The 23,621-nt window shown below is 59.1% G+C and overlaps 8 protein-coding genes across 8 annotated transcripts; 4 read left to right on the top strand and 4 right to left on the bottom strand.

Annotated features, from left to right (window-relative positions):
* Positions 1 to 438: 438 nt before the first annotated feature.
* Positions 439 to 3,645, bottom strand: A1Q1_07488 (uncharacterized protein; the record flags this gene model as incomplete). Its single annotated transcript, XM_014327017.1, has 6 exons — positions 439 to 1,755; positions 2,271 to 2,647; positions 2,709 to 3,057; positions 3,151 to 3,227; positions 3,273 to 3,402; positions 3,475 to 3,645. 6 exons carry the CDS (start codon positions 3,643 to 3,645, stop codon positions 439 to 441), a joined length of 2,421 nt encoding a protein of 806 aa, XP_014182492.1.
* A 414-nt stretch (positions 3,646 to 4,059) lies between these two features.
* On the top strand, positions 4,060 to 5,980 carry A1Q1_07487 (sphinganine-1-phosphate aldolase; the record flags this gene model as incomplete). Its single annotated transcript, XM_014327016.1, has 5 exons — positions 4,060 to 4,251; positions 4,401 to 4,652; positions 4,697 to 4,947; positions 4,985 to 5,364; positions 5,403 to 5,980. 5 exons carry the CDS (start codon positions 4,060 to 4,062, stop codon positions 5,978 to 5,980), a joined length of 1,653 nt encoding a protein of 550 aa, XP_014182491.1.
* Positions 5,981 to 6,461: 481 nt separating this feature from the next.
* A1Q1_07486 (uncharacterized protein) lies at positions 6,462 to 8,669 on the top strand (the record flags this gene model as incomplete). Its single annotated transcript, XM_014327015.1, has 1 exon — positions 6,462 to 8,669. One exon carries the CDS (start codon positions 6,462 to 6,464, stop codon positions 8,667 to 8,669), a length of 2,208 nt encoding a protein of 735 aa, XP_014182490.1.
* A 518-nt stretch (positions 8,670 to 9,187) lies between these two features.
* Positions 9,188 to 9,880, bottom strand: A1Q1_07485 (structural constituent of ribosome; the record flags this gene model as incomplete). The annotated part of the gene is made up of 2 exons (XM_014327014.1): positions 9,188 to 9,471; positions 9,823 to 9,880. 2 exons carry the CDS (start codon positions 9,878 to 9,880, stop codon positions 9,188 to 9,190), a joined length of 342 nt encoding a protein of 113 aa, XP_014182489.1.
* Positions 9,881 to 11,113: 1,233 nt separating this feature from the next.
* A1Q1_07484 (uncharacterized protein) lies at positions 11,114 to 14,649 on the top strand (the record flags this gene model as incomplete). Its single annotated transcript, XM_014327013.1, has 6 exons — positions 11,114 to 11,155; positions 11,215 to 11,526; positions 11,629 to 13,505; positions 13,628 to 14,238; positions 14,292 to 14,526; positions 14,580 to 14,649. 6 exons carry the CDS (start codon positions 11,114 to 11,116, stop codon positions 14,647 to 14,649), a joined length of 3,147 nt encoding a protein of 1,048 aa, XP_014182488.1.
* Positions 14,650 to 14,933: 284 nt separating this feature from the next.
* A1Q1_07483 (uncharacterized protein) lies at positions 14,934 to 19,467 on the bottom strand (the record flags this gene model as incomplete). The annotated part of the gene is made up of 7 exons (XM_014327012.1): positions 14,934 to 15,277; positions 15,804 to 16,044; positions 16,178 to 16,624; positions 17,123 to 17,324; positions 17,374 to 17,747; positions 18,091 to 19,287; positions 19,423 to 19,467. 7 exons carry the CDS (start codon positions 19,465 to 19,467, stop codon positions 14,934 to 14,936), a joined length of 2,850 nt encoding a protein of 949 aa, XP_014182487.1.
* A 1,108-nt stretch (positions 19,468 to 20,575) lies between these two features.
* On the top strand, positions 20,576 to 22,052 carry A1Q1_07482 (uncharacterized protein; the record flags this gene model as incomplete). Its single annotated transcript, XM_014327011.1, has 6 exons — positions 20,576 to 20,845; positions 20,898 to 20,982; positions 21,033 to 21,107; positions 21,161 to 21,273; positions 21,352 to 21,775; positions 21,820 to 22,052. The coding sequence occupies 6 exons, from the start codon at positions 20,576 to 20,578 to the stop codon at positions 22,050 to 22,052; spliced, it is 1,200 nt and encodes a 399-aa protein (XP_014182486.1).
* Positions 22,053 to 22,439: 387 nt separating this feature from the next.
* Positions 22,440 to 23,360, bottom strand: A1Q1_07481 (uncharacterized protein; the record flags this gene model as incomplete). The annotated part of the gene is made up of 3 exons (XM_014327010.1): positions 22,440 to 22,754; positions 22,956 to 23,261; positions 23,301 to 23,360. The coding sequence occupies 3 exons, from the start codon at positions 23,358 to 23,360 to the stop codon at positions 22,440 to 22,442; spliced, it is 681 nt and encodes a 226-aa protein (XP_014182485.1).
* Positions 23,361 to 23,621: the final 261 nt, after the last annotated feature.

Raw genomic sequence — 23,621 nt, 5'->3', positions numbered from 1 at the left:
AGCAAGTAACCGGAGTCGCTTGGACGTTGTGACACGGACGCACGTCACTTGAGGCGATTAGCTCCACGCAAGTGAAGGCCGTGCTAGATGTGGCACTGTAGAAAACAACACCAGGAGCAGGTTGATCACCGCTCGGGAAAAGAATGTCGCACAGAACTACTTACTTGCCGCCATGTGCGAAGGAAGGTGGAGAGGTTGACAAAAACCCCGTGCGACTGCAATAGACCGACAGATGAAGGTCTCCGCAAATTGAGGAAGAGGTCGCATGGCAGAACGAGTCGCTTCCAATGTACTCGATGTCTGTCAATGGAACGCCACGGTTGGGAGGGTGACGCATGCGTGGTTTGTAGACTGCCGCGGGCGACCTTAGAAAGGTGCATGGAGAGCTACAGTGTTTTATGGAACCAGGGCAACCGGCCACACCCAAAGGGAGCTCTCCTAGGAGGAGGGCGGGAAGGTAGTGCGGAGCGCGGCGTCGCTGACTCGGAACGCGGCCCAAGCCGCGAGCGGGGGCACAGCAAGGAGAGTGATGCGCAGCGCAAGTCGTGTGGAGCAGAAAGCGAGCCGTCCAAGACCGTAGGCGACATTCTCCCACCACATAGCTCGAAAGGCGGCGTCCAGCCACCCAACCAATCGACTCTTAGGCGGAGTGGACGGGCTCGGCACGAGTGGGGTCGGCATCTCAGAGACGGTGTCGAGCAGGATATCCATCTCGTCGTCGGCGGGACAGTCGTCACTGGGGTCCTCGTCGAAGAGTGAATGGAAAGTCTCCTGAGAGTACACGGATGAGGGCGAAGACGGAGGGGCGGGCACCTCCTGGGCGCGCTCCAAGCTGAGGGGGCGAGGGAAGTAAACGCTGTAGTCTCGGGTGCTGGCCGACCTCCAGATGGCGTCTCGGCGCTGAGGAGAAGCTCGGACGGCCCTGGACTGCGATGACGACTTGCGACGCTCGCGCGAAGACATCCAATGGGCAGCCTTCCGTAAGGACTTCACCCATCGAGGGCCAGGCGGCGAGGAGGTCCTCTTTCCCGACAAAAGTATCGTCTTCAGCGATCCCCCGCGGCGTCCCTTCTTCTTGTTCTTCCAGCGCTTCAGTGTCTGGAACTTAGACGAAGCGACAGCTCCCGAGCTCTGCGAAGGGCACAGAGTGTCTGAGTCCGTCCAGAGGCTGCTCGGCGATTCCAGCGACAGCGGCGTCACAGGCCGCTCGAGGTCGGCAACTTGGATGGGCGACTGGACAAGAGGTAGATCGGGGTAGTATCTGGGCGATTCGTTGTAGTGACGCCAGAAGAGACTGGTAAACCTGGTGGGTGTCTGAACCAGAGGAAGGCGTGACAGGAGACGCCTGGGCGACATAGGTTTGGAAGGAGAAGGATAGACCTGCACCTCAACGCCCTTCTTCGGCAACGTTGGTTGAATAGGAGGGAATGAGGGACGGGCAGCAGACTGCGTGTCAACCGGGGATGGAGCGGCCTCCGACCTGAAGGGATCCAGCAGCTCCAGAACCTGACTCCACATCTCCGTATGCGTTGTGAGAGGAAATTGCCTAATGGGATCGTGCTCATCGCCCCTCGAAACGGCCAGCTCTGAGCTCGCGACCTGTGGGAAGTCGGCGAACAGAGTGCTGGCGCAAGTAGACGTGGGCGGACAGCGGGTGCAGAACATGTCTCGGCATGCGACAGACTCTCGCCGAGCCCCGCGATAAGGACGAAGTTCATCGCCCCACCTCTCGCGCGAGAATAACCCGGTCGAGACCTACTGTCAGCGGTCAGTCACCTGCAGCACTCACGAGACTGAGACCTACACTCCAAGAACGGGCAGACATGCCGAGGCTGCTGTCGCTTGTGGGCTGGCATCCAAGCGACCCAGAGGGTTATATAGACTCCCCGCGTGGGGACTCCCCTTCACATCATGCACCGGTGTCAGTAACTTCGCTGTCAGCGGTGTTGATACAGACAATGCATGGGGACAAGGTAGCAACAGGTGATTATCGAGCGAGTATTGTTGTTGCACGGATTACAATGGGACGTGTTCGGCAGGGCGGCGGTGGCTGCGAGCGAATTGTCGCGCTCACCGACACTGCCCCCGCATAGCCGACAGTATAATGCTGCCTAGGCTGATGGCGATCGTACCGCCACTCTTCAAGCGGCTCGCTTACGACCACGAGTCCGAGTTGTACGCTTGACAGGGAGTACTTCCTCGTCACTGAGGGAGCTAAGCGCGCTGGCCGAAGATTCCTGTGGTTAGACAGCAACCTCTTTGAAACATACCTTCTTCACCCTAACAACCTTCCTCTTGACCTTTGGCCGAGGACGACGCTGCTTAGGTGGTTCGTCGGTCTCAGTGTCGCTCGCATCCGTTGCATTCCGCTTGCGCTTGGCGGCGGCGGCCTTCTTGCTCGGCATCTTTTGGAGCTCGGTGACGACTGCGCTGGTGCGACCACCCACAGTGACGAACGTGATCGTCGCCGGACTGCCATCGGGCTCGACGTCAGTTACGATCGTAACAATGTTCCCTACCAGTGCCAGGAATGCAGGCTGCTCCACCTTGACATCGCCGTTGGTTGAAGAGACGGCCTTCTTCTTCTTCTTCGCCCCCTTGCCCCAGCGCCACTTGAAAAGCCAGTTGGTGGGGAACAAGGCAGAGTCTGCATTAACCTCGCATGCCTTCATGGGGACATCGCGCAACAACCGATGCAGTTCAACCACCTGCGCTTCTTCGAGATCCTGAATCGGGTGCTGCGGGTGGATGTGCGCTTGGTAGAGGACTCTGCCAGTCAGCGAGCACGATACGTGGTACGCACTCGTCGGCCACCCAGTTCCCGACTCCGGCACTGAAGGCCTGATCCATGATCAAACCCTTGACGGTGCCCCGCTTGTTCTCCAGCAAGCCTTTGAACTCGTCCAGTGAGGGATGGCTGAGCACCGGGTCAAATCCAAGTAAGCTGAGTGGGGGATGCGAGAGCACCGGGTCAGGGACGAGGCGCAATCGCCCGAGGCGGCGAGGGTCCAGGAATGCCAGTTCACGAGCTTCCCCAGCAACATCCGGTGGCGTCAACTTGAGCACACTGTGGGTCAACATTCCGTCAGTCCATCAGCACATACAACTTGCAGTACTGCTGTCAGCCGTGAGCACTTTGCAAGCACGTACCTTGGGCGGCCAGAGAAGGGCGCCATCTACTCCTTCGCCGAGATTAACTTTTCTTCTATACCAGGTGGGTTCTTGGCCTTTCAACTTGAACGTCAGCTAGCCTGCCAGCTTGACCCACAAACCTGGATCATTCCTGTCATGCCGAAGTGCATAACTGGGAATCTGCCTTCGCCGGAAAGAGTAATCCAGAATCTTGAAATTAGCTTCCAGATTGAATGTGTGCGACGAACTGCTTTCCCTTGCGTTCACATCCTGTTATCGTGCGTCCTTCGATCTCCTTTGCCTGCGCCTGTCAGCGCCACACCAATGTCCGCCTCGACTCACAAACTCGTCATGACTCGCACCGTCGTACACGATGGTATCTTCGTACGTCTCAGCTTTGCCAATGGTGTACCCGGTGCAAGTTTCGGCAATTAACCGACGGGCGCGTTCGACTTCTGGGGAGGTGGTCAGAACTCCGTTTTGCTGCGGTAACGCACCTGGAAGCTCAGGCATGCTGGGATTGGTGCTGCTCGAGGAGAAGTGGGCAAAAGTGTGGGTGCAGAGGTCGACGCTGTCTTCTGTCCGTCGACGCCTCCAGTCTTTCGCCAGTCACGGCTCTGAGAGGACTGTGGCCCAGGTGACGCATGGTGACTCAACCAGCCCGCGCGTGGGTTTTGGCGTGGTGGCGGAGATGTGCAGGTCGCCCGTCCGGAGGAAGCCGAAGGTGTCACGTGCACGCGGTCAACGGCTCGATTCCGTCACCACACTGACATTTTCCCTGTGTTCCATGGCCGGACAGGGGAGCCCGGCAGGGGTTGGGCTCCGGCTCTCCACACTCTCATAAATACTGGGACTTCGCGCGCGAGAACCGCAACCCCCCATCCGACTCAATCACACACTCATTTTACAACACCTCGGTTTGCCAGCATGGTCGCTTGGTCAAACCTCAGCGTGGGACCGCCCAGTCCCAAAACCAAACTCACCCTCCAGCGTCTCGGACAGCTGGCCAGCATCCTCCGCCTCCTCATCCTCCTCAAGTTCCTCGTGAAGGCATCCCGCCACGTATATGCCTACGGTATCCTCGGTACCGCTGAGCAGGGATACATCGCCCTCAAGAACGTGAGTCCTTAGCTGTGCTGCTGCTCGGTCCTCTGGAGCGTCTGAGCAACCAAAACGCGCATGGAGCCAGGATTCCAGTGAACGTGCCACACTCCCCGTGTGGCCTCAGCACACGATTTCCAGCACATGGATGTACGACTGACCGCTAGTTTGTTGTCCGTCTCGCTCTCAGTCTTCCCTCGTCGCAGAGGCAGATCAAGGAGCAGCTCGGCGAAGTCCGCAAGCAGCTCGTTCAGAAGCTTGCTCCCCGAGAATTCCCCGAGGGTGTCGATCTCACCATCTGCCGCGAGCTCCCGGCTAATGGTCGCGACATCGAATGGCTCCGGAAGGAGTGGACCAACATGGACAAGCTTAACCGCGGAGATGTCGAGAAGGGACGCGTCTCGGGCGCTGTTTACCACGTACGTATTGAAATTTCGGCCGGTGACGTCGCTGATGCCATCAGGGTGGCGAGGATCTCAACACCGTGATCAGTGAGGCCATGGCGCACTATGTCGTCTCCAATCCCCTCCACCCGGATGTTTTCCCTGGCGTCCGGAAGATGGAGGCTGAGATGGTCGAGATGGTCCTCGGCCTCTTCCACGGCAAGGACGGTGCAGGCACCACGACTGCCGGTGGAACCGAGTCCATCCTCATGTCGTGCAAGACGCATCGCGACTGGGCTCGTGCCGTCAAGGGTATCAAGGAGCCGGAGATGTGAGTGACGAAAATGATGATCAGAACTGACTGGCAGGGTCATCCCCGAGACCGCACACGCTGCATTCTGGAAGGCATCGCAGTACTTCAAGATTAAGCTGCATGTCGTGCCTGTCAACCCGACGACGCGCCAGGCTGATGTCAAGCGCATGAAGCGCTTCATCAACCCGAACACTATCATGATTGTCGGATCGGCGCCCAACTTCCCCGACGGTGCGATCGACCCCATTCCTGAGCTCTCTGCGCTCGCCCAGCGTTACAAGATCGGTCTCCACGTTGACTGCTGTCTCGGCTCCTTCATTGTTGCTTTCTCCAAGGAGGCCGGCTACGGGGACAAGATCCCCAAGTTTGACTTTGAGCTCCCGGGTGTTACCGCCATCTCGTGCGACACCCACAAGTATGCCTTCTGTCCCAAGGGTGAGTCGATCAGTGCCTTGGCCCAGCTAACGTTTCAGGTACATCCGTTATCATGTACCGGTCCAGGGAGCTTCGTCGCTACCAGTACTACTCCATGACCGACTGGGTGGGTGGAGTTTACGCGTCGCCATCCATGGCTGGTTCCCGTCCGGGCTCCGTTATCGCCGGAGCTTGGGCTGTGCTGAACCACGTCGGACGAGAGGGCTACCTGGAGTCCGCTAAGCAGATCATTGGGGCCGCTCGCCACTTCAAGGACGAGATCAGGAGACGCTTCCCGCTCGACTTTGAGATCATGGGCGACCCCCAGCTGTCGGTTGTCGCGATCAAGTCGGACACTGTCAACATCTATAGCATTGGCGACCGCATGGGCAAGCGCGGCTGGCACCTTAACGCCCTCTCGCGGCCTGCTGGTCTGCACATGGCCTTCACGCGTCTGTCGGCCATGAGCGTTGACAAGCTGCTGGACGACCTGGCTGAGTGCTTGAAGGAGGAGAAGGAGAACCCGGGTAAGGACAGCGGCGACCTTGTTGCCCTGTACGGCATTGGCCAGACGAGCGTGGGGCCTGCTATTGTGGACGAATTCGCAAAGACATTCCTTGACGTCCTGTACGAATAAATACGTGCAGCAGTGCAAACAATACTTTTTCCTGTAGCATCTCATAGTCATCAGTTATGGCGCTAAGTGTAGAATCAAGCCTGCTATGCATAATTTGTCAGACCATGTGTCCCTTTGAAGCGAGGGCTGAGACTTGGGCAGGTGGGCTGGTGGTGAGTGAGCGCCCGTGGGAAAGCATGAATCTAGCGAAGGCGTCCTCCAACGGCTTGATAAGTATCACATTCACATTGCAAGGCGGCCATCGTGGGAGACATGCCTGAAAGGGCTGATTGTTGGCGCCTGCTCAGTCTCAGAGTGACAAGCGTGGGAATGCTAAACCAATTGGTGGTGGTTGTGCCCACATGGAGAATGCTCCCGTGATGATCTGGCAGGGCTCACTCGCTGCACAACTAACTTGCAACGGTTGTTCGCACGCCTTTCTTCGATCCCATTGACAGCATCCAACTTGTCAACAACGGCCGATAGGTGAACGAGGGGAACGATGTCTCCCGCGACTCCCACCAATACCACGGCACCACAGACTGCCCTCGACTCCTCCTTCCTTCCCATCTCTAATGATGACGTTCCCTTCCCCTTAGTGGACGACCACAACGACCACCATGAGGAGGAGGCCGCCCTCGAGGCTCTCCGTGCAGCCATCTCAGGCTCACATGGCGAGGAGGAGACCGCGGCGATTGCGGCATCAGCGCAGCTGAATGAGAACGACGTTCAGCCCCCGACACTGGTACCCGCTTCCCAGGTCCAGGTGCAGAGCATGGACAAGGCTGTTGCCGCTCTGCAGCAGCTCAGCTCGGCAAATCAGACGATCATCGACAACATGAATGCCCCCGCGATTCTGCAAGGCCTGATGGGAAGTTTCAAGGTTCTCGCGGACAGCAACCGTCGCCAGACTGAACTGGTCAAGAACCTGATCGACTCGATCCAAGGACGTGGTCCTCCGACAATCGACCCGGCGCTTGCGATCTCTTATGTCCCTCGGTCGGAGTATGATGCGCTCAAGGCACGTTACGACGCTCTTGTTAGCACTTCGTCCGCCATGGCATCATCTAGCAGTGCTCCTTCGCGTCGTTCGCGCATGGCGATGAAGCCGGCGACACTAGACGATGCGACGGACGACAGCCGGCTGCGTGACTCGGGCAGCGCCACACCATTCATGGATGAGGAGAAGCGGCTGGGACGTAAGCGCAGGAGTATGAAGCTCGAGCACCTCGTGCACAAGATGGCGAACCGTCGTGTTGGTGTTGAGTACCCCGTTTCTTCATTTGAGTGCAAGGGTACGAAGGACCTCCCCGACCCGAACAGCATTCCGCCAACAGCCGACGCTAGCTTGAACGGCGTTGACGAGTACCGCCCCGATTTCCGTGCAGACGTGTCCAGCGCCTCGGTCCGGCCGTTTATCGACGCTGTTACTGCCGACGTGAAGAAAGCGTGGGCCGACACCTACGCGGCGGCCGAGCCGGAGGTCGACGATGATCAGATTGTCAAGGCAATCCACACGTATTGGACCCGTCTCGGCAAGCGCTACGACGAGCAGCTAACTCGCGAGCGTGGCGAAGTGCACAAGGACGAGATCACACGACGCAAGCAGAACCAGTATCGCCGCCAGCAGAGTCTGCTCGCCCGTCGCTCAGCCGCGTTCGATACATCGCCGCTCAATCTCTGCAAACTCCGCGCGTTATACCGCACACTCCTCACAATCGATTTTGCCTCTCAGACGAACGAGCGTCCCGATCCGAAGCGCGAGTACACTGAGGACGAGTGGCATGCGTACCGCAAGCTGCAGTGTGGCACACGTGCATCGGAGGCGCACGAGGTCGTGGATCAGTTTTGGCTGTCTGAGCAGGCTCGCTCGCTGCTGAACATTCTCGACACATATGCGTTTGACCAGACGTCACGCATGCGCCGAAAGGGACGGCCCAAGCAGCCTGCGCCGACTTTCCACCTGCCTCCCGAGCTCTGGGACCGATCGCAGCTGCCGTTGCTGCGCCCGAAGGACCAGAACGGGATGCCTGTCGCCGGCGCTGGCGGCATCGTGCTTTTCCGCTTCCATGTCGACGAGAAGGTGCAGGAGCAGTTCCCCGACTGGGCGCAGGGCCTGTATGACAACCCGCCCGTCGCCGAGGAGGACCGCCTGCTACCCAACTTGCCTGACGTCATGAACGCGAACGCGTTCTTCCACCTCAAGCCGCGCGTCAAAGCGTCGCGCGACGCGGCCCAGGTCACTCGCCTCTCCCCGCAAGAAGTCCAGGACGTCCTGGCCCGTGATGACAATGTCGTTCTTGATGAGGCTGGGGTGAGCGCGGTGGCCGCGGCCGCTGCGGACGCAGACGGGTCTTTCGACCTCTCATCGGCTGACTTCATGTCTGCACGCGGTCTTGAGAGCATCGTCGCGCTTGCTAGCGGTAGCCTGATGAACCCGTTCGCGACGCCGAGCGCCTCGACTTCTCCCGCAGCACCGATCCCGCACTCTCAGGCCCACCCCCTGATCCCTCTCGGACTTGAGGTCGGGCCCGCCCATGGCCCGAGCCCCGGAAGCTCCGTCCGCGCCCGCAAGCAGGCCAAGCGCATGATGAGCGAAGTTCCCGGGGGTGCGGCAACGCCCGTCCCCCGCAAACGCAGGCGCGATGGCGAACCGGACGCAGAGGAAGTCGACCTCAGCGGCGACGCCAGCTTCCTTAGCGCCTTGTAGATATGTGTGTAACCCTTATGTACATCTAGTGATATGCCAGTGTGCCATGATGTAGACGTAGTGCCTCAACGGCCTTGAACGCTAGCAGCTGCCTGTAGAGCGTGTTTATCGCCTCGCCGATCGGTCCACGTCCGTCCGTGTAGCCGACGGCTGTTCGTGGCACTCCAAGTTTTCGATCGTCGCCTGTACCCAGCTTGTTAGGAGTGGTTTGGTCGTAGCCCTTGTCGTCGGATCGCTCGTCCCTTCGTGAATGAACACCGTGCTGTCACCAAGCGCACACCAGCCGCTTTCCGGATTGCTTGCCCATGCTATCCCTGTTCATTCCGTCATTTCTTCGGCTCCCACCTGCGTCAGTCATTAGTTTCCAATCCACCTTCGAGCTCCCAATCAATCCCACACCGACGAAACCTCTGCAACGTCTCGATTCAAAATGCTATGTACACGTTGCATCAATTAACGCAACATCCCCTCTCGGCATGAAACCATAAATCGTTGCACAAAGGTCTAATGTGAGACGCTTAGGCGACGAGCTTGACGACACCACCGGCAGCCTTGATCTTCTCCTCAGCCTGCTTGGAGACGAAGCGGGTCTTGACGATGAAGGGCTGGTTGATGGCACCCTTGCCGAGGAGCTTGAAGGCGTGGGCAGAGCCGTTGACGAGGTCAATGACGGGGACGGAGCCGGCAGGGGCGTCGACCTTGGCCTCAGGAAGAGCGATCAGCTTGTCGATGTTGATCGTGGGGCGGTAGTAGTGGTTGCGGAGGAGGTGGAAGTGACGCATACCAACTTTGCCAAAATAGCCTGTAGATAGTCAGCGCATGAACTGGAGGAGTATTCTGGACGTTCCAAAGCTTCTGGGAGACAAGAAGGGTCATATGGTGAGACAGGTGTGGCACCGTAGGGTGGTGCCACACTCCTCCACCCAAACCACTTTCCACGACCATCTCTACTCAACAACACCTCCCAGACCTCCAGAAAGCGCTCAGAACGTCCAAAAATCCGACTTGCCTGGGTGGTACTTGTCAATGTTGGTGCGGTGGTGGTGCTGACCACCGGCCATACCACGACCACCGGGGCTCTTGCGGTGCTTGCCGATACGACCTTCAAAGTCAGCGACCCTCTCCTGTCGCGCACATTCCGCAGTGAACTAACCGTAACCGGCCGAGACGTGACCCCTGTGCTTGCGCGTCTTCGAGAAACGGGTAGGCATCTGGCGTTAGTTGTTGTCGAAGGGGAGACAAGACGCAGACGCAACGGTCGACAGTTGACAGGTCGAAACAGAGATCGTCGCACGAGCCAGCCGCTTCGGTCCAAACTTCTGCCACAGCAGACTTCTACACTCCAATCCAACGCATTCCAGCACGCATGTCCCGTCCCCAGCTCCCAGAACCTCAATCCTCCATCCTGCAGAGTTGTCGAAACCGAACTCGAAATGTCGCTATTACGCCAAAAATTTGCCTCGCAGGCTCCGAGTCCATGCCGTCCGAAAGCTCGATGATCTCTGTTCCTCCCTCGTCGCTGTCGGCGCGCGGTGTCGATGTCGTCGTCGGGGTCGTCGTCACTCACTTTGTCGGTGTGGTTTTTTGATGGATGGAAGTCAGCACACTTCTCAGTCAAACTCGTAGTAGCAACGCTCCCACCGGCCACCGACGGGACCACCCAACGACAGTCCGTAACGGAAGCAAAATTTCCAACGACTGTCCAATGCCACGTGGATGCTATAACCGAATTGTGCGTTATCGCCGATCTTAGCGGCGCGCTTCTCTGAATCAGGCACGACCCCGACCGTCTCCATCCACCTCCACTTTCTTCGACTTCAACAATGCATAGTCTCTCACCACCACGTTCGAGATGCCGAAGGTCCACAGTCCCGCTAGGTGACTTCGTGTCGCCGTACAAGACATTCCAGACTCGCTTCAAGCCTACTCAATGACTGGGACAACTGATTAGCTAACCCGTTGCGGTTCTGCACTGCGCAGCGCCTTGTCGCGATCGCCGCGAGCTAGAGGGCGCAACCTGCGTTGATGAGAGCGCCCTGCCGATTGTCGTCGGCCGTCTCTGGCCTCTGGTGTTCCGCCCGAACCCTTGCGCTAAGTGTTCTCCCTGTCTACATGTCTGACATTTGACCTTCTCGCGCGCCCCTCAGCTCACATGCGCACGGCAGGGCACTCACTTCACACGCCGCGAGATGATATAACGAGAAGCTGACTCAACTCTTCCTTTGTATCTTCCCTCCCCAACTCCCCTCATAGTGTCCACTAACCACTTGCCACTGGATGTCTCTTCTCACTTAATCTCACTCCCCTCTGCACCTCTCCATCGCTCGCAGTCTGATCTTGCATCAAGTCAACCTACAGTCCAAGAGTTTGGCTGCAGGTCACCCCGTTGTTGCCACTGCGACTCATCCACGGCCTTCCTCAGGAACAACACGCTTGCCACGGCCATGGTAGCGCCCGAAACGCCTCGTTCAAGCTTCGCAAGAAGGGTACGTTTACATCTTTTCCACCGAGGTGTATGCTGACTTTAGCAGCGACGAGCTCTCAGATTGCCAAGGGCAAGGGGAGGGCGCGAGCTTCCTCCAGTGACAGCGACGGCGACGACTTCCTTGAGGAGCTCGCCGCCGATGGCGGCTCCGACGATGAGAGCGAAAACGGCTCCGACGACGACGAGCTGTGGCTCGACGACGGGAGCGAGGCCGCTAGGCTCGACATCGAGGACACCATCAAGGCTGCAGCGACCGTCATCCAGACCCTTGCGTCTCTGGAGGACCGTCTCCGAGCCTGCGACGAGATGGACGACAAGCTCGATGCGAGGCTGGGACGCACGGCGCTGAAAAAGCGAGCTCGTCTGAGTGACGTGAGTAGCTTGTAGCAACGAAAGCTGACCTCTTAGCTTTGCGACGCTGGCAACAAGGTCGTCGATTACTCGGCCGTCCCGCTGAAGACGCTGGAGGCCTAGCTGAAGCAAGTGGCTCAAGGCAAGGACGCCTTCGGGTGGAAGTCGGACCTCTACGTCGACGACACCAGCCCCATCCCCAAGGCAGTCCAGCGCGTCGTCAACGTCATCAGCCGAGCCCGCGCTCTGCACCCGTCCCCGGACAAGCGCGAGCAGCTCGACTCGGGTGGTCCGGCACGCCACAGCCGCGACAACGTCGACATGACTACGGTCATCGACAACATGGCCAAGAAGGGTATGCCGAGGATCATCCGGGATCTCATCGACCTGCAGGCCATGTGTCCCGAGGTCGACATCTCCGGCCTCGCCGCCTTCATCAACCGGCTTGAGGCGATGACGTCAGCTTCGGTGTCTCGCCGGTCTGTGTTCAGCAAGGGGCTGCGGCGGTACCTCGCCGAGAAGGAGGCCGGTGACCTCTTCTTGGACGGGAGCAACCCCGGATTCGGCTGGCGCGCCGCGCTCCCCGAGTCGTCCATCGAGCGCGTCATCGCGTCCTACTCGGACCGTGACATCGAGCTCATCGAGTCCATCGAGGAGAAGCTGAAGTCCGATGCCGTCAAGTGGCGGGTGAAGCGGCTCGTCAAGAAGGTCCGCCAGCGCCTCAGCAAGCGCGACAAGAAGGCAGTCGAGCTCGTCTACAACGCCGACAGTGTCTGCACTCTTGTATACGGCAGCGAGACCACGACGCGCGAGCTCGCGACACTGGTGTCTCGCGTAGTGTTGCGTTACTTGCTGCTCTGCGGGAAGCTCTGGGTCCTCGCCAAGCGCGACTTCAGCTCGGCATGGCTCGACCCCATCGCCGTGTTCATGCACCTCGTGGAATCCGTCGTCGTGGCGGGGTACGTGCGCTTCCGAGACAAAGATGGGAAGCCTGAGCTCCTCGGCACCGTCGACCTGATCTCGGGGCTTCCGCACATTCGCGGGGGGCTGTCCGGAAGCTCGGGCAAAGTGACCTATCTTGCGCACGAGCAGCACGGCCTTCCCGCGTCCATGTACAATGGCGACGATGATGACGACTCGTTCGGCAACCACGGGCACGAGTCCTTCCCAGTCAACCTCACCCGAGGTTCATGGCCCTTTCCAACCATGTGGGCTCACCTCTCGAGCCGGCAGCCGGCGCTGCAAAAGCTCGCCGACAAGCTCGCGCCTGTTGGCGTCCTCCAGAAGGTACAACTTCCGGACTTTGAGCCGACCAAGCAGATGGAGGCGATGTGGCGTCACAACCACGTCGACCCGCTCGATGCCGTCGCTCGTGACCCGTCCCTGCCTCAGCGGATGAAGGAGGGCCTCAATTCTGCTGAGCAGGAGGTCAAGAACGCAGCGGCCGCTCGCCGCCAGCAACAAGCCGACGCCGACAAGACGGCCAAGGCTCAGGGCCGCCACCTCATGGCCGGTAGGTGCGACACCTGCGGCATCGCCCTGTTGAGCCATGGGACATGTGTGGCATGCCGCCGCGATGCCAAGCGCCTCGAGGGACAGCGCAAGCACCTCCAACGGTTCGAGCAAGCGCTGCGCAAGGCGAAGGAGCTCGGCTACGTGGGCAACGCCAAGCCAATCGTGCGAGCCGCTGAGCCTAGGGCAATCGTGCCTCGTCTGCCGGACGAACTCAATGTGGGCTACGGCATCCAGGCTGCGGCTGAGTTGCAGGAGACCTTCTTCAGCTTCGAGTGCGCTCGCTACCGACGAGTGCGTGAGAAAGGCTGGGCCGAGGGCACTGCCGACGCCTCGATCTGCGACATCTGTGTCCATGTCGAGCGACGGAACAGCGATGAGTTCCAGCGTCGGCCTGTCTGCTACCAGTGTGGCATCGACAAGTGCAGGGAGTGGCGCAAGGGTCCCGTTTGGGCCGCCATGATCTGCTTGCCATGCTGGACCTCGCAGTTTGTCTGCCACTGCGGCCTGATCGGAGTCAAGTCGTCCTTCTGGTTCTACGTCAATCGAGCGACCAGCGACGAGCGCGAGTGCGACAACTGTTACCGGAGGCGTCTCCGAGGCGGCGCAGCCTGGACGGACCGCAAGAGAGCTGGCACCTGCCTGTACCCGGGGTGCACAACGACCTGGGGAGTCTGGCGGTGGTGGCGCGACAGGGACGGCGTCGGCAGAGTCTGTATGCGCCATCACAGCACATTGCACCGCCCGACCAATGGCGACGAGCACAAGAGGCTCACGGCCTTGTCCAGAAGGCCGTGGCTGCCGCAGCCACCGACGCAAAGCCGGCCGACATCAAGGAGGAGCTCGCCCGCCTCGTCGCAGCGCAGGGAGTGCAGGCCAGCGCCTCCTCGGCGACTCGCGTGTACGACAAACGGCCGACGGACGACTCCTTCGACCCGCGCGCCGTTACGTCGAGGTTTGGCGTCCCCGGCGTCTGCCTGTTTCCTCAATGCGACTCGACGAAGCTGACGAACGGGTTCCCTGTTGTTACCAGGGTGGGCGGCCTATGCGGCCCTCATCATTCGTTCATCTCAAGGAAGTCGAACCATGATGTCAAACAGGCTATGGTCCGCTGTCTTGTTGAAGTTTGCGAAGCGGATCCCGTTGGCTCGCTCAAGGACGCCTTCGCGGCTGCAGTCAAGACAAAGCCAAGGGCATCAAACACAACTGGAAGCCACGCAAGTGAGTCCGCGACGCTGACATCAGGTGATGTCGCAGCCGCTCTCTGCTCGCAGTAAAATTCACGTCTGTCTCGCAAACTGATGCTTCCACTGGAAAGCCCAAAGCCATATTCAAGGATATCCAGACCGCTGGAGATAGATGTCCTGGTCTATGGATCAATTACATATCGTCCTGTCGGCAGGTGCCCTCGAGCACTGCCCTCTACATGGCAATTGCACAGGACGTTTTTAGCCGAAGGTCGCAGCGGGTCGCTTTTTGTTATCAATTCTACCGCGCACGACGGAATTCGTATGTATATCATTGTGCAGACGCTTGTCGAATACATAGCTGGCAATGTGCAGATGCCTGTTCTCTCTTCCCTCTCTACCGCCTATCGACGATGCGACTGCAAGCTCGTTGGCCAAGACTTAGCTTCGTGATCAGAGCATTGCTGTGCTTTGTCCGAAAGTGGCTGCCAACTCTGTGGTTGGCCGCTACACTTGACATGCAGTCTGAGCTACACACCAGCCGGAGATATGCATTACTTAGTGATTTATAACGGCTTAAATGCAACGAACCTTAAGCCTGCACCTAGTCCAGGTACTGAATACACCACGAAAGGCCGTCGATAAACTCTGGAAAGGCACTGAAATCGTGAAACAATTGATCCGAGGTGCCACTAGGAGTCCCAGGATTCCGTCCTGGACTCCCGTCTCCTAGTCGGATGATCCCATCAAGGTAGGAGAGAACGTGGTCCAGAGCGTCGGAGAGACTCTGTCGCTCTTCTTGATTACGGCAGAGCGTGCTGTGGTGCCGATCACAGATGCGCACAGAGCTGCACTGCCCGTTGAGCCAGTGCCACTCGTCGTGTGTCTCCGTGCACTGGGGATACGAGCAGAGGCCAGGGGTCTTCTTGGTAGCCAGGGGTCTTCTTGGTAGCTCTCCCTGAAGCCACCCTTTGCCTCTTTCGGTGGCAGCTCGCACACTATCGCTCGTCCGAGCTGCAGCCGTCGACGAGGTACCACACTGATGACTCGGTGTTCCCACAGCTGCAGGTAAACTGGCTGGCCCAACAGCCATGGCATGCATGGCAATCATGGAGCCAGGCACAGAACCGCTGCGCTATCCCCAGGACTTCTTGACGCCGCAGCGGAAACAGGCGAAGCGCTCCTTGTGGTCGGCAGTGCGTCGACGCTCTGTCCCGGTGCAAGAGCGGCACACAGGCTTGCTTGGGTCCCCGCTCCAGTCCTTCTCACGTACGCGCCCGTAGCGCGTGCAGGTGAACGTGAAGAGGCTTTTGAGGGGTTGGGCCGTGAAGCAGACACCAATGCCGACGTTGCCAGGCTTCAGGTGTCGGAGGGACGGGGCACACGCCAGATCGCGTGGTGTACGCTAGATGGGCTGCCCTGGAATCCGTGTTCTGAGTGTTTTGAGAGGCTCCTCAGCTTTGCGTAGCGAGCGTCGCTGCTTCGAGTAGCGGTCGATGCGCTGTGCATCCCGCCGACACGGAGCGCAAACTCTAGAGGTTTTCACTTCCACCTTGCATGTACTGCAGCGCTCCGGAAACAGACGTTCTCGTTCCGTACCTGCCACGTCGTCGGCGACGGCTTGCTTTCGACCTCTGTTGAGAGCCTGCAACATGACCTCAGTCCGAGCCTTCTTCAGGCCGTCCTCGTATCTTCCAGGAAGACCAAGGTCGCGTGCAACGGCCTCGACAGGGTGCACGGCGTTATGCTTCCATAGCGCCTTAATCCGCTCAAAGGGCTCGAACTCGGGGAGCTTGACCGGCTCTATGACGCCCACCTTAGCGAGAACGTCGGCAAATTGCTGCAGAGCACGTCTGCGACTCCTGAAATAGGTGACTAGAGTTGGAAACCGCCAGCTGCCCCGGAGAAGATTGACGGAGTAGAGCTCCAGTGTATGGTTCCCGTGCACGTCATCGTCATCGGCTGCGGCAAACACCGAAATCCGCAACGTCTATCACGATCGGGTTGTCAATGTGGCTGCCGGGCTCTTGGAAGTTGACAGGAAGGACAGCCGGGCTGGCAAGACGGGCAGGCGCGCCGAGGGTGGCAGGAGCAGCGACATGACCGGCAGCGCGAGGAACGGCGGCACGGGCGGCGGCAGCGGCAGGGTCGAGCTGGGGAATGCCCAGCTCGCCGGCAAGCGCGGGTTCGGCATGAGCGGCCAGAGGAGTGGCAGCGCGAGGAACGGCGGCACGGGCGGCGGCAGCCGCAGGGTCGAGCTGGGGAATGCCTGTGGTGCCCGTGCGCCAAGGACGTGGGCCTGCCAGAACCCCCTGTTCTGCCGCTGTAGTCGTGCGGGAGGCTTGACTTGGGGTCGATGGTGCCGATGAGGGAGGACGAGCCGTCGGGGAACCAAGCGCGTTGATAGCCCTGTTCGAGAACTAATTCACTTGCACGAGGTGGAGGAATACAGAAACAGGGTCAAGCCAATCACTGCCGAAGTTGTCGCTGAATGTGATGACCCAGATGCGGTCGCAAGACAAGAGCCAGCGGAGACCTATCCCCGCAACGAGTCATGCTAGTTGACGCGTTGTGGCGAGGTGGTCGAACATAAGGACACATAGTCCGTCACTGTTCAACACGAGCTCGGGAGTTTGGGTGCGACGCCGACGAGTCGCGGAGCACAGAGCTGAGACTTTGGTTCTAACTCCCTCAGACCTAAGCCTGGCCGCGACTAGGTCGGTGTGATCCTGCGCTGCTGAGGGGAACGACTTGATCACCCCCTCGACCGAAGGTTTGGGGAGCGGAAACTTTCAGTCGAGGCTTGGGTTTGTCGAATCAAGAAACGAGAGCAGGTGCGCGAGCAGGGTTGCGAACAGCTGGTTGCCTTCTTGGGGGACGGCGGTGCGGTTCATCGAGGCGGAGTTCAAGGCACTGACTTTGTTACGCAAGGCGGCGAGCCCAGAAACGTCTACGTCAGGTATCATTTCCGTCATGAAAATAGCGAGATCCGTAATGTCTCTTGAAGTTTCGAGCATCGCAAACTTGGCAGAGTTGTGTATACAGTTCGTTCGATCAGTGTTGCCCGTACTGTGGCGAGCTGGGCCCTCGGCGTCGATTTGGTGGCGCTTATCGGGTGATCTGTGAAGAAACCGGCCTGGCCAGGCTTGTCGCAGCTGGAAACAGGCACGCTGCAGGCACCGGCCAAGCAGACCGCCGAGTCTTGTCGATCTTGGGGTTGGTTGGGCGCTTGTTGTAACGGCGCGTGCCAGACCTGGCCCTAGCGGTGATGTCTCGCGTGTCAACAAGCTTGGCGATCTCGCGCTTGAGAAGAAGTGGGGTCGCTGAACGATGAGGAAGGGAACGGAGGATCTCGTCCAGCACGGCAGTCAAGCGCGTGCAGTCGTTGGTGTCGCGACGCAAGGAGGCATTGTGCCTCGCACAGACTCGGCCTGCTTTCTTGCGACCAGGCCATGGCCTCCAAACGTTGTATGTCGTGTCGCAGTCTGGATACAGACACAAGCCCTCCAGCAGTCGGTAGCCAGACCCGCCTTGTGCCTGGTTCTGGTGACAGGTCCGGCAACAGCGGACAGAGCTGTCCTGTCCGTCGATGAGGTACCACCAAGCCGAGTCCTCCGATGAGCAGAAAGGACAAACAAACTGTCGTCCCCAGCATTGCCCGCACAACATCGCGCCTGGAACCGGTCCTGTGCACCAGACTCGACTCCGCTTTACGCCGCACTCGCAGCAGGTGTGCCTGCTTTGAAATTCGGCACTCGCGCGCTTGGGAAACGCAGGAACCGCACACAGGTGAGTCCGCGTCTCCCTCTGACCACCCTCGTTCGCGTTGTCGATGGAATCGGCAGCACGTAAAGGAGAAGTAAGTCTCAGAAGCCGGTGCAGAGACTCCGATGCCGAAGCCCACGTTAACTTGACCGGACAGCCCGGGTCGGACGGACTGACGACTTGATGCGCGTTCGGCATATCTATCCAGCCGCCTGGCATCTGACTTGCAAGATGCGCAGATTCCGTCCATGCGAAGAGCGGTGGCGCAGGTGTCGCACGCTCCTGACATCAGGCGGCGACCATTGGCGTTTGCCTGCTCCGCTGCCTCAGCCTGCTGTCTTCGGCGAGCATCGGCGAGCTCCTTCACCTCCCTGCGCGCGGCTTCAAGACCTCGGCACAGGCGCTCTGGGAGAGCGGGATCACGGGAGACCGCTTCCAGAGGGTCGACGCGGTTATTCATCCAGAGTTCGCGCATCTGCTTCGACGGTTGAAACTCTGGGAGCGTAACCTTGGGAAGGATTCCGACCTTGGCGAGGGAGTCGGCGAGCTTCTGAAGAGGCTCCTGGCGGCTGCGAATGTGCGCCACCAGAGTGGGGTATCGCCAGGAACCACGCGTGACGTTGACGGCGAACGCTTCATGACCGTGGTTGCCGTACAGGTCATCGTCCGTCTCATCACCACGGAACAGCGAGGCACGGAGGCCGTGCTGTTCGTGGGCGAGGTAGGTGACCTTGCCCGAGCTCCCAGCAAGACTGCCGTGGGTGAGCGGCAGACCAGAGATCAGGTCCACCGTCCCCAGGAGCGTGGTCTTGCCGTCGTCGTCAAAGAATCGAACATAATTCTGCTCGAGAACGGCTTCGACGAGGTGCAGGTAGACGGCTACCGGGTCGAGCCAGGCGGACCCGAAGTCGCGCATCGTCACCACCCACATGCGCCCGCAGAAGTAGAGGTACCGCAGTATCACGACAGCGACTAGTCTGGCAATGTCTCGCGTTGACGTAGTCGCAGCGAATGACAAGGTGCAGACGTTGTCGTTGTTCGTCACGAGCTCGGGGGCCTTCGAGCGGCGGCGGCGAACCTTCTTGATGAGTTTCTTCAGACGCTGCTGTACCTCCACCGTCTTGAGCTTCGGCACGATTAAATCGACGAACTTGGTGTTCCGGTGTGAGAAGCCGGAAACGACGCGGTGGATCGACGGCTCGGGCAAGGCCTGCTCCCACTGGAAGCCGGGTAGCTGACCACGCAGGAAACTCTCGACGTCCTCCCAGTCCTTCCGGTTCCGCCCAGCCTGCTGCTTAGGCACGCACTTCCGGCTCGTCTAAGCAGAAGTGAGTGCCTCGAGCTTGTTTCGTAAAGCGGAGAGGCCAGAAAGGTCGATTCCCGGGAGAACGGCCGAGTTGGTAGATCGTGAAACGACTCGGGTGTCAGTATAGCAGACGGCATTGCTTCTCACGAGTTGCTGAGGGGAATAAGTGTTGCCCGCCGCATGGATGGCCATTGTGTGATTGAGGTCCAGCTTGATGGTGCAGATGGAGGAGAATAAGAGTAGATGGAGTCAAGAGAGGAAGACAAGGGAAGAACGATGGGAAGGGGGAAGGACCCTTAAGTAGCTTTGGGCTTCAAGGGCTCGACGCGGTCGACGCCGAGTCAGGTGAGCTGCTGAGGCATTGGAAGACTGGACTTCTCAGGTTTGATACCTTGTTGGGCGGTTGAGCTGTGCGTATGCGGTCCGCTGTGGTGCCGCTAAGCCGTTGGTCCCCTGAGCATTGGACTGTCAGTACTGCCCAGGCTGTCCCTCGAAGAGCTCACTCCTGCACGCGGACGGTTTAAGGAGATATTCCGAGTAGACGAGGTCAATGGTCAGATCTAGGCACGCATGCCGTACCCCTGCGCTAATGTGTGGTCTTGGTGAACAATAGCACGACCCAAGCGGGCATGACATCTGTGTGCGCATGCGCCTCATGACTGCAGCGGTGTCTGTCATGCTGAACGCCCAGGGTTATAAACAAACGAGCCTTAAGGCGGCTCGAAGTGTGGGAGGCTGCAGTCGGAGTTCGTGGCGCCGGTGATCGGTGAGCTCTTCTGCTCCGCGAAAGACCTCGATGAATGCGTGCGTGGCTGGATGAATGCGCTGCACATCCTCGACTTGCTCAGCTCTCATGGCCAAGTAGCGACATCCGTTGGTTCTGGAGCCATGCCCCTGAGGCCACGCGCCGGCGCAGGGGCGGCCGCCAGAGAACCACGTCTTACCCTCGCACACGGAGGAGGCAGATCGCAGGTGTGCCTGAAGACGAACGTGATCTCACTGCGCCCTGTAGCGTCTTGACTCACCGCATGGTCTGCGGTGCTCTATCAAGAGCGAAAAGGATACGCGCCCCTTGCCTGCTACGCCCGCAGCTCTGCTTCCATGCCCTGCTTCGATGCCCTACACGATGCGCGCTTGCCCGCGGAACGTCTAGCTCACACGCCGACTTCGCCCACACGTCCCATGCTCCACCTCAAGTCTCTTCTCTTGAGTCAACACACGTCACCACCAACAACCTCGCTAGACTTCCGACTATCTACTGTACGACGAACTGACGACCGCCTTCCTTCCTGCCTTCACCATGGCCGAGGCTGTCATCAGCGACGACTCGAGAGACAGCACCGACCAGCCGCCTCCTCTTTCACGTTTCACCGGCCTCGCTCACGTGAATGCCCTTACGGGAAGAGTCCTCTCAGGTTGGCGCTCCGTATACCACACCGACGGCAGCAAGGGCATGGTAGCCTGGGACAGCCACGCCTTGCGCATCACATGCGATGATGTTCCTACAACGATGACTGAGCTTGAGATGGGCGAGAGGATTATCCTCTCGTTGAAGAAGTACGGCATCATTGTGAGTTGGCTCACAGCCCGTCCTTTCTTGTGAAGATGTTCGCTGATGACAGGTCTCCTTCACATTGAACCTCTACGTTCACACGAGCAACACCACTTACGAGCGTTTCTATGGTGACGTTTCTGAGAGGAGGTTTGGTAAGTGAGGGCAGCGAGGATGACTCCTAACGCCTCCAGGTGGTTCCCAGCACCCGCGGACGGTCAAGCTACTGGCATACGTCAGCTTCGCCAACCCTGTCCACGCTCGGCGCTGCATGAACATCGTATGTCTGATTTCGCATCTCCAGCCTTCGAAAGCGCTGACAACAGCCGCTAGACGAGCGCCGGGTGTTTCATCCGGTCAAAAAACGCAACGCCGAGGGCAAACCTATTCTCGTCAAACCGTACTTTCTTACATCATGGCTTTTTCTTCTCCCACGTCGTGGTTGGGTGAGTTTAGATGTGGAAACCTGCTGACGAAAGATACTCCTGCCAGATGTTCCGGAAGTGCTTGCAAAGCAAAGACAGGCGGGAGAGAGGATGTATGGCTCCAAGGAGGCGATCAAGCTGTGGAACAAAGCGAGGAGGTGCACCAAGGCTAGCCTGGACATCACGATACCTGCCGCTGAACGTCCCAATCTCAACTCACTCGACACGCTACCAGAAGAAGCTTGGGTCGCTTTTCAAGGTGTGCGAGACGTCCCGCCTGAGATGCCAGGCCAGGGTTATATCTTTCCCGTCAACTACAGGGACTTTTCGCCGCGCATGCCCATGGTTGACTGCCACTCTGAAGTCCGCCCGATCGCACCTAGCCTTCTCCCGCCTAAGCCGGACTTCAGTCCCATCCCACAAGACGCCGACGAGGACCTCGCCCAAGGAATGATAATCGATCTTCCCCACCACGAGGAGCTTTCTCAGGAGTCAGTCTCAAAGCGCAAGAGGAGTCCCGAGGGTGAGAGTAGTAGCACTAATAGCCTTGATCGCGACGAGCACAAGCCGACCGTGAAGCGTGCACGGGTGGCGTAGCTGTCGGTTCTTGCGTCTACCAGCAACGACCTACGCTGTCGAACAAGGCTCCCTACACCCACTCTCAGAAACAGGCTTCCTGCCTCTTCTCCCACGAGTCGCCCCATGCCGCACCGCTCGTGCCCTCAATTCAATCGCTCTCCGCCTCCTCATCCCCGCCACCTCCGGTCTCCGCTCCCGCAGCAAGACACAACTCTTACTAAAGGCTCGACACGACGCCATATGTGTGATAGATACACTCATTATGTATAAGTAACTCATGCCATAGAACTTTGCAATCAATTGCGGCCCGCGTCTGCTTCTCCGCCGACAACTGTAGTCGGAGCGGAGGCCGCGATACTGAAATGAACCAGCCACCCAAGGTGACTAACCAGGGAAGTCTGACGTAATGGACTGGGGGGTACTTCCGTGATGCTCCCTGTTGCTCGTCTCGCGTCAAGAGCATCTTTGACATGACTGCATGCAAACCCAGCGTAAGAGCAGTGTTTGGAAACGAGCTGTACACTGAAAAAGGGAGTCGGGAGAAGGTTCACAGGTGAGATCGACGATACATGACACACGGGTGGAACGTGGGCGCAGGAGGGGTTGCTTCAGCTCGTTTCCAAAAGTGGTTTACGAGGATCCTCAAACAGCAGAAGGTCCGCAGGGCCGAAGTACACCCATTTCTTGGACTTGAGAGGAGCGACGGTGGGAGCAGCGGTGCCGTCCCAGACACTCAGGCTGCGGCCGTCAGAGAGCGTGCTGACGGGCTTGATGTCGTTGGGGGGCTTGCTGAGCGGCATGTCCAAGTCAGTGTCGCTAGGGGCGTCGATGGCTGCCTTCCAACTGGGGAATTCGAGGGCGTTGACGCGTGCACAGTGCACGCGAACCTCTTCCAGCGCCTCCTTGTTGCTCGGGACGAGGCACTGAGGTTAGCTTCGGTTCATAACACTAGCACTCACCCAGTGCCCGGGGAGCAGCAGGCGCCAGTGCACCCCCACAGCAAGGTGTCTCGCCCGCTTCATCCCGCCTGCCGAGATTTTACGCACAGTCCCGAGCAGGAAGCGGCGCTCCACAGGCTGATGTTAGCCACAGTGGAAGACGAGGGAAGAACGGAAGACACGCACCAGCTGGCGAGCACGGGCGGCGGCGGCAGCATCCGCGAACGTCAGACGGGCAACAAGGGAGTGGGTGGCAGGGTCGAGGCGTGCGGCCGCGGCTTTGGCTTCGGCCTCTTCTTCGAGCCATTTTCCTGCGAAGGACTGCTCGTAAACATCCACGGCGTCCCTCTCCATAGCATTATAATAGAGCACAATGTCGGAGGCGAACTCGGACGCATCGACTGCACCGAGTCCCGAATCACCACGGGCGCAGGCCATGATGCCCTTGGTGTCGTTGATGGGGAGAGGTTTCAAGAACACTTTGACTGCTTCCTGTTCTGTCAGGTCGTCATTGAAAGCGGGTTAGCTCACAATCACTCCGCATGGCTTGAAAGCCTTGATCAGGCGAAGCCCGATGTCTTCACGGGACATGTTGGGTGGGACGGCGGCGTTGGTCACACGCACAGAGTACTCGTCCTACGCTACCATGTCGCCAGCACCGTCGACGTAGCGCCACGAGGTCATGGGTCGGCCGCTCAGGAGGCTCATGTGCTCGTAGCCGTCGAAGCAGGAGGGCTGCTGCTCGGGCATGCTGGTGAAGGTGGTGTTGGGTGTGCGAGCTGTGATTGAGTAAGAAAGGACAAGTACGAAGAGTTGATGACACGTAGACTCACAGGCAAGACAGCTTGGTCG

Source organism: Trichosporon asahii (assembly GCF_000293215.1).
Source record: "Trichosporon asahii var. asahii CBS 2479 unplaced genomic scaffold scaffold00010, whole genome shotgun sequence".
Lineage (NCBI taxonomy): Eukaryota > Fungi > Basidiomycota > Tremellomycetes > Trichosporonales > Trichosporonaceae > Trichosporon > Trichosporon asahii.
This window is presented reverse-complemented; position numbering and strand designations above follow the sequence as displayed.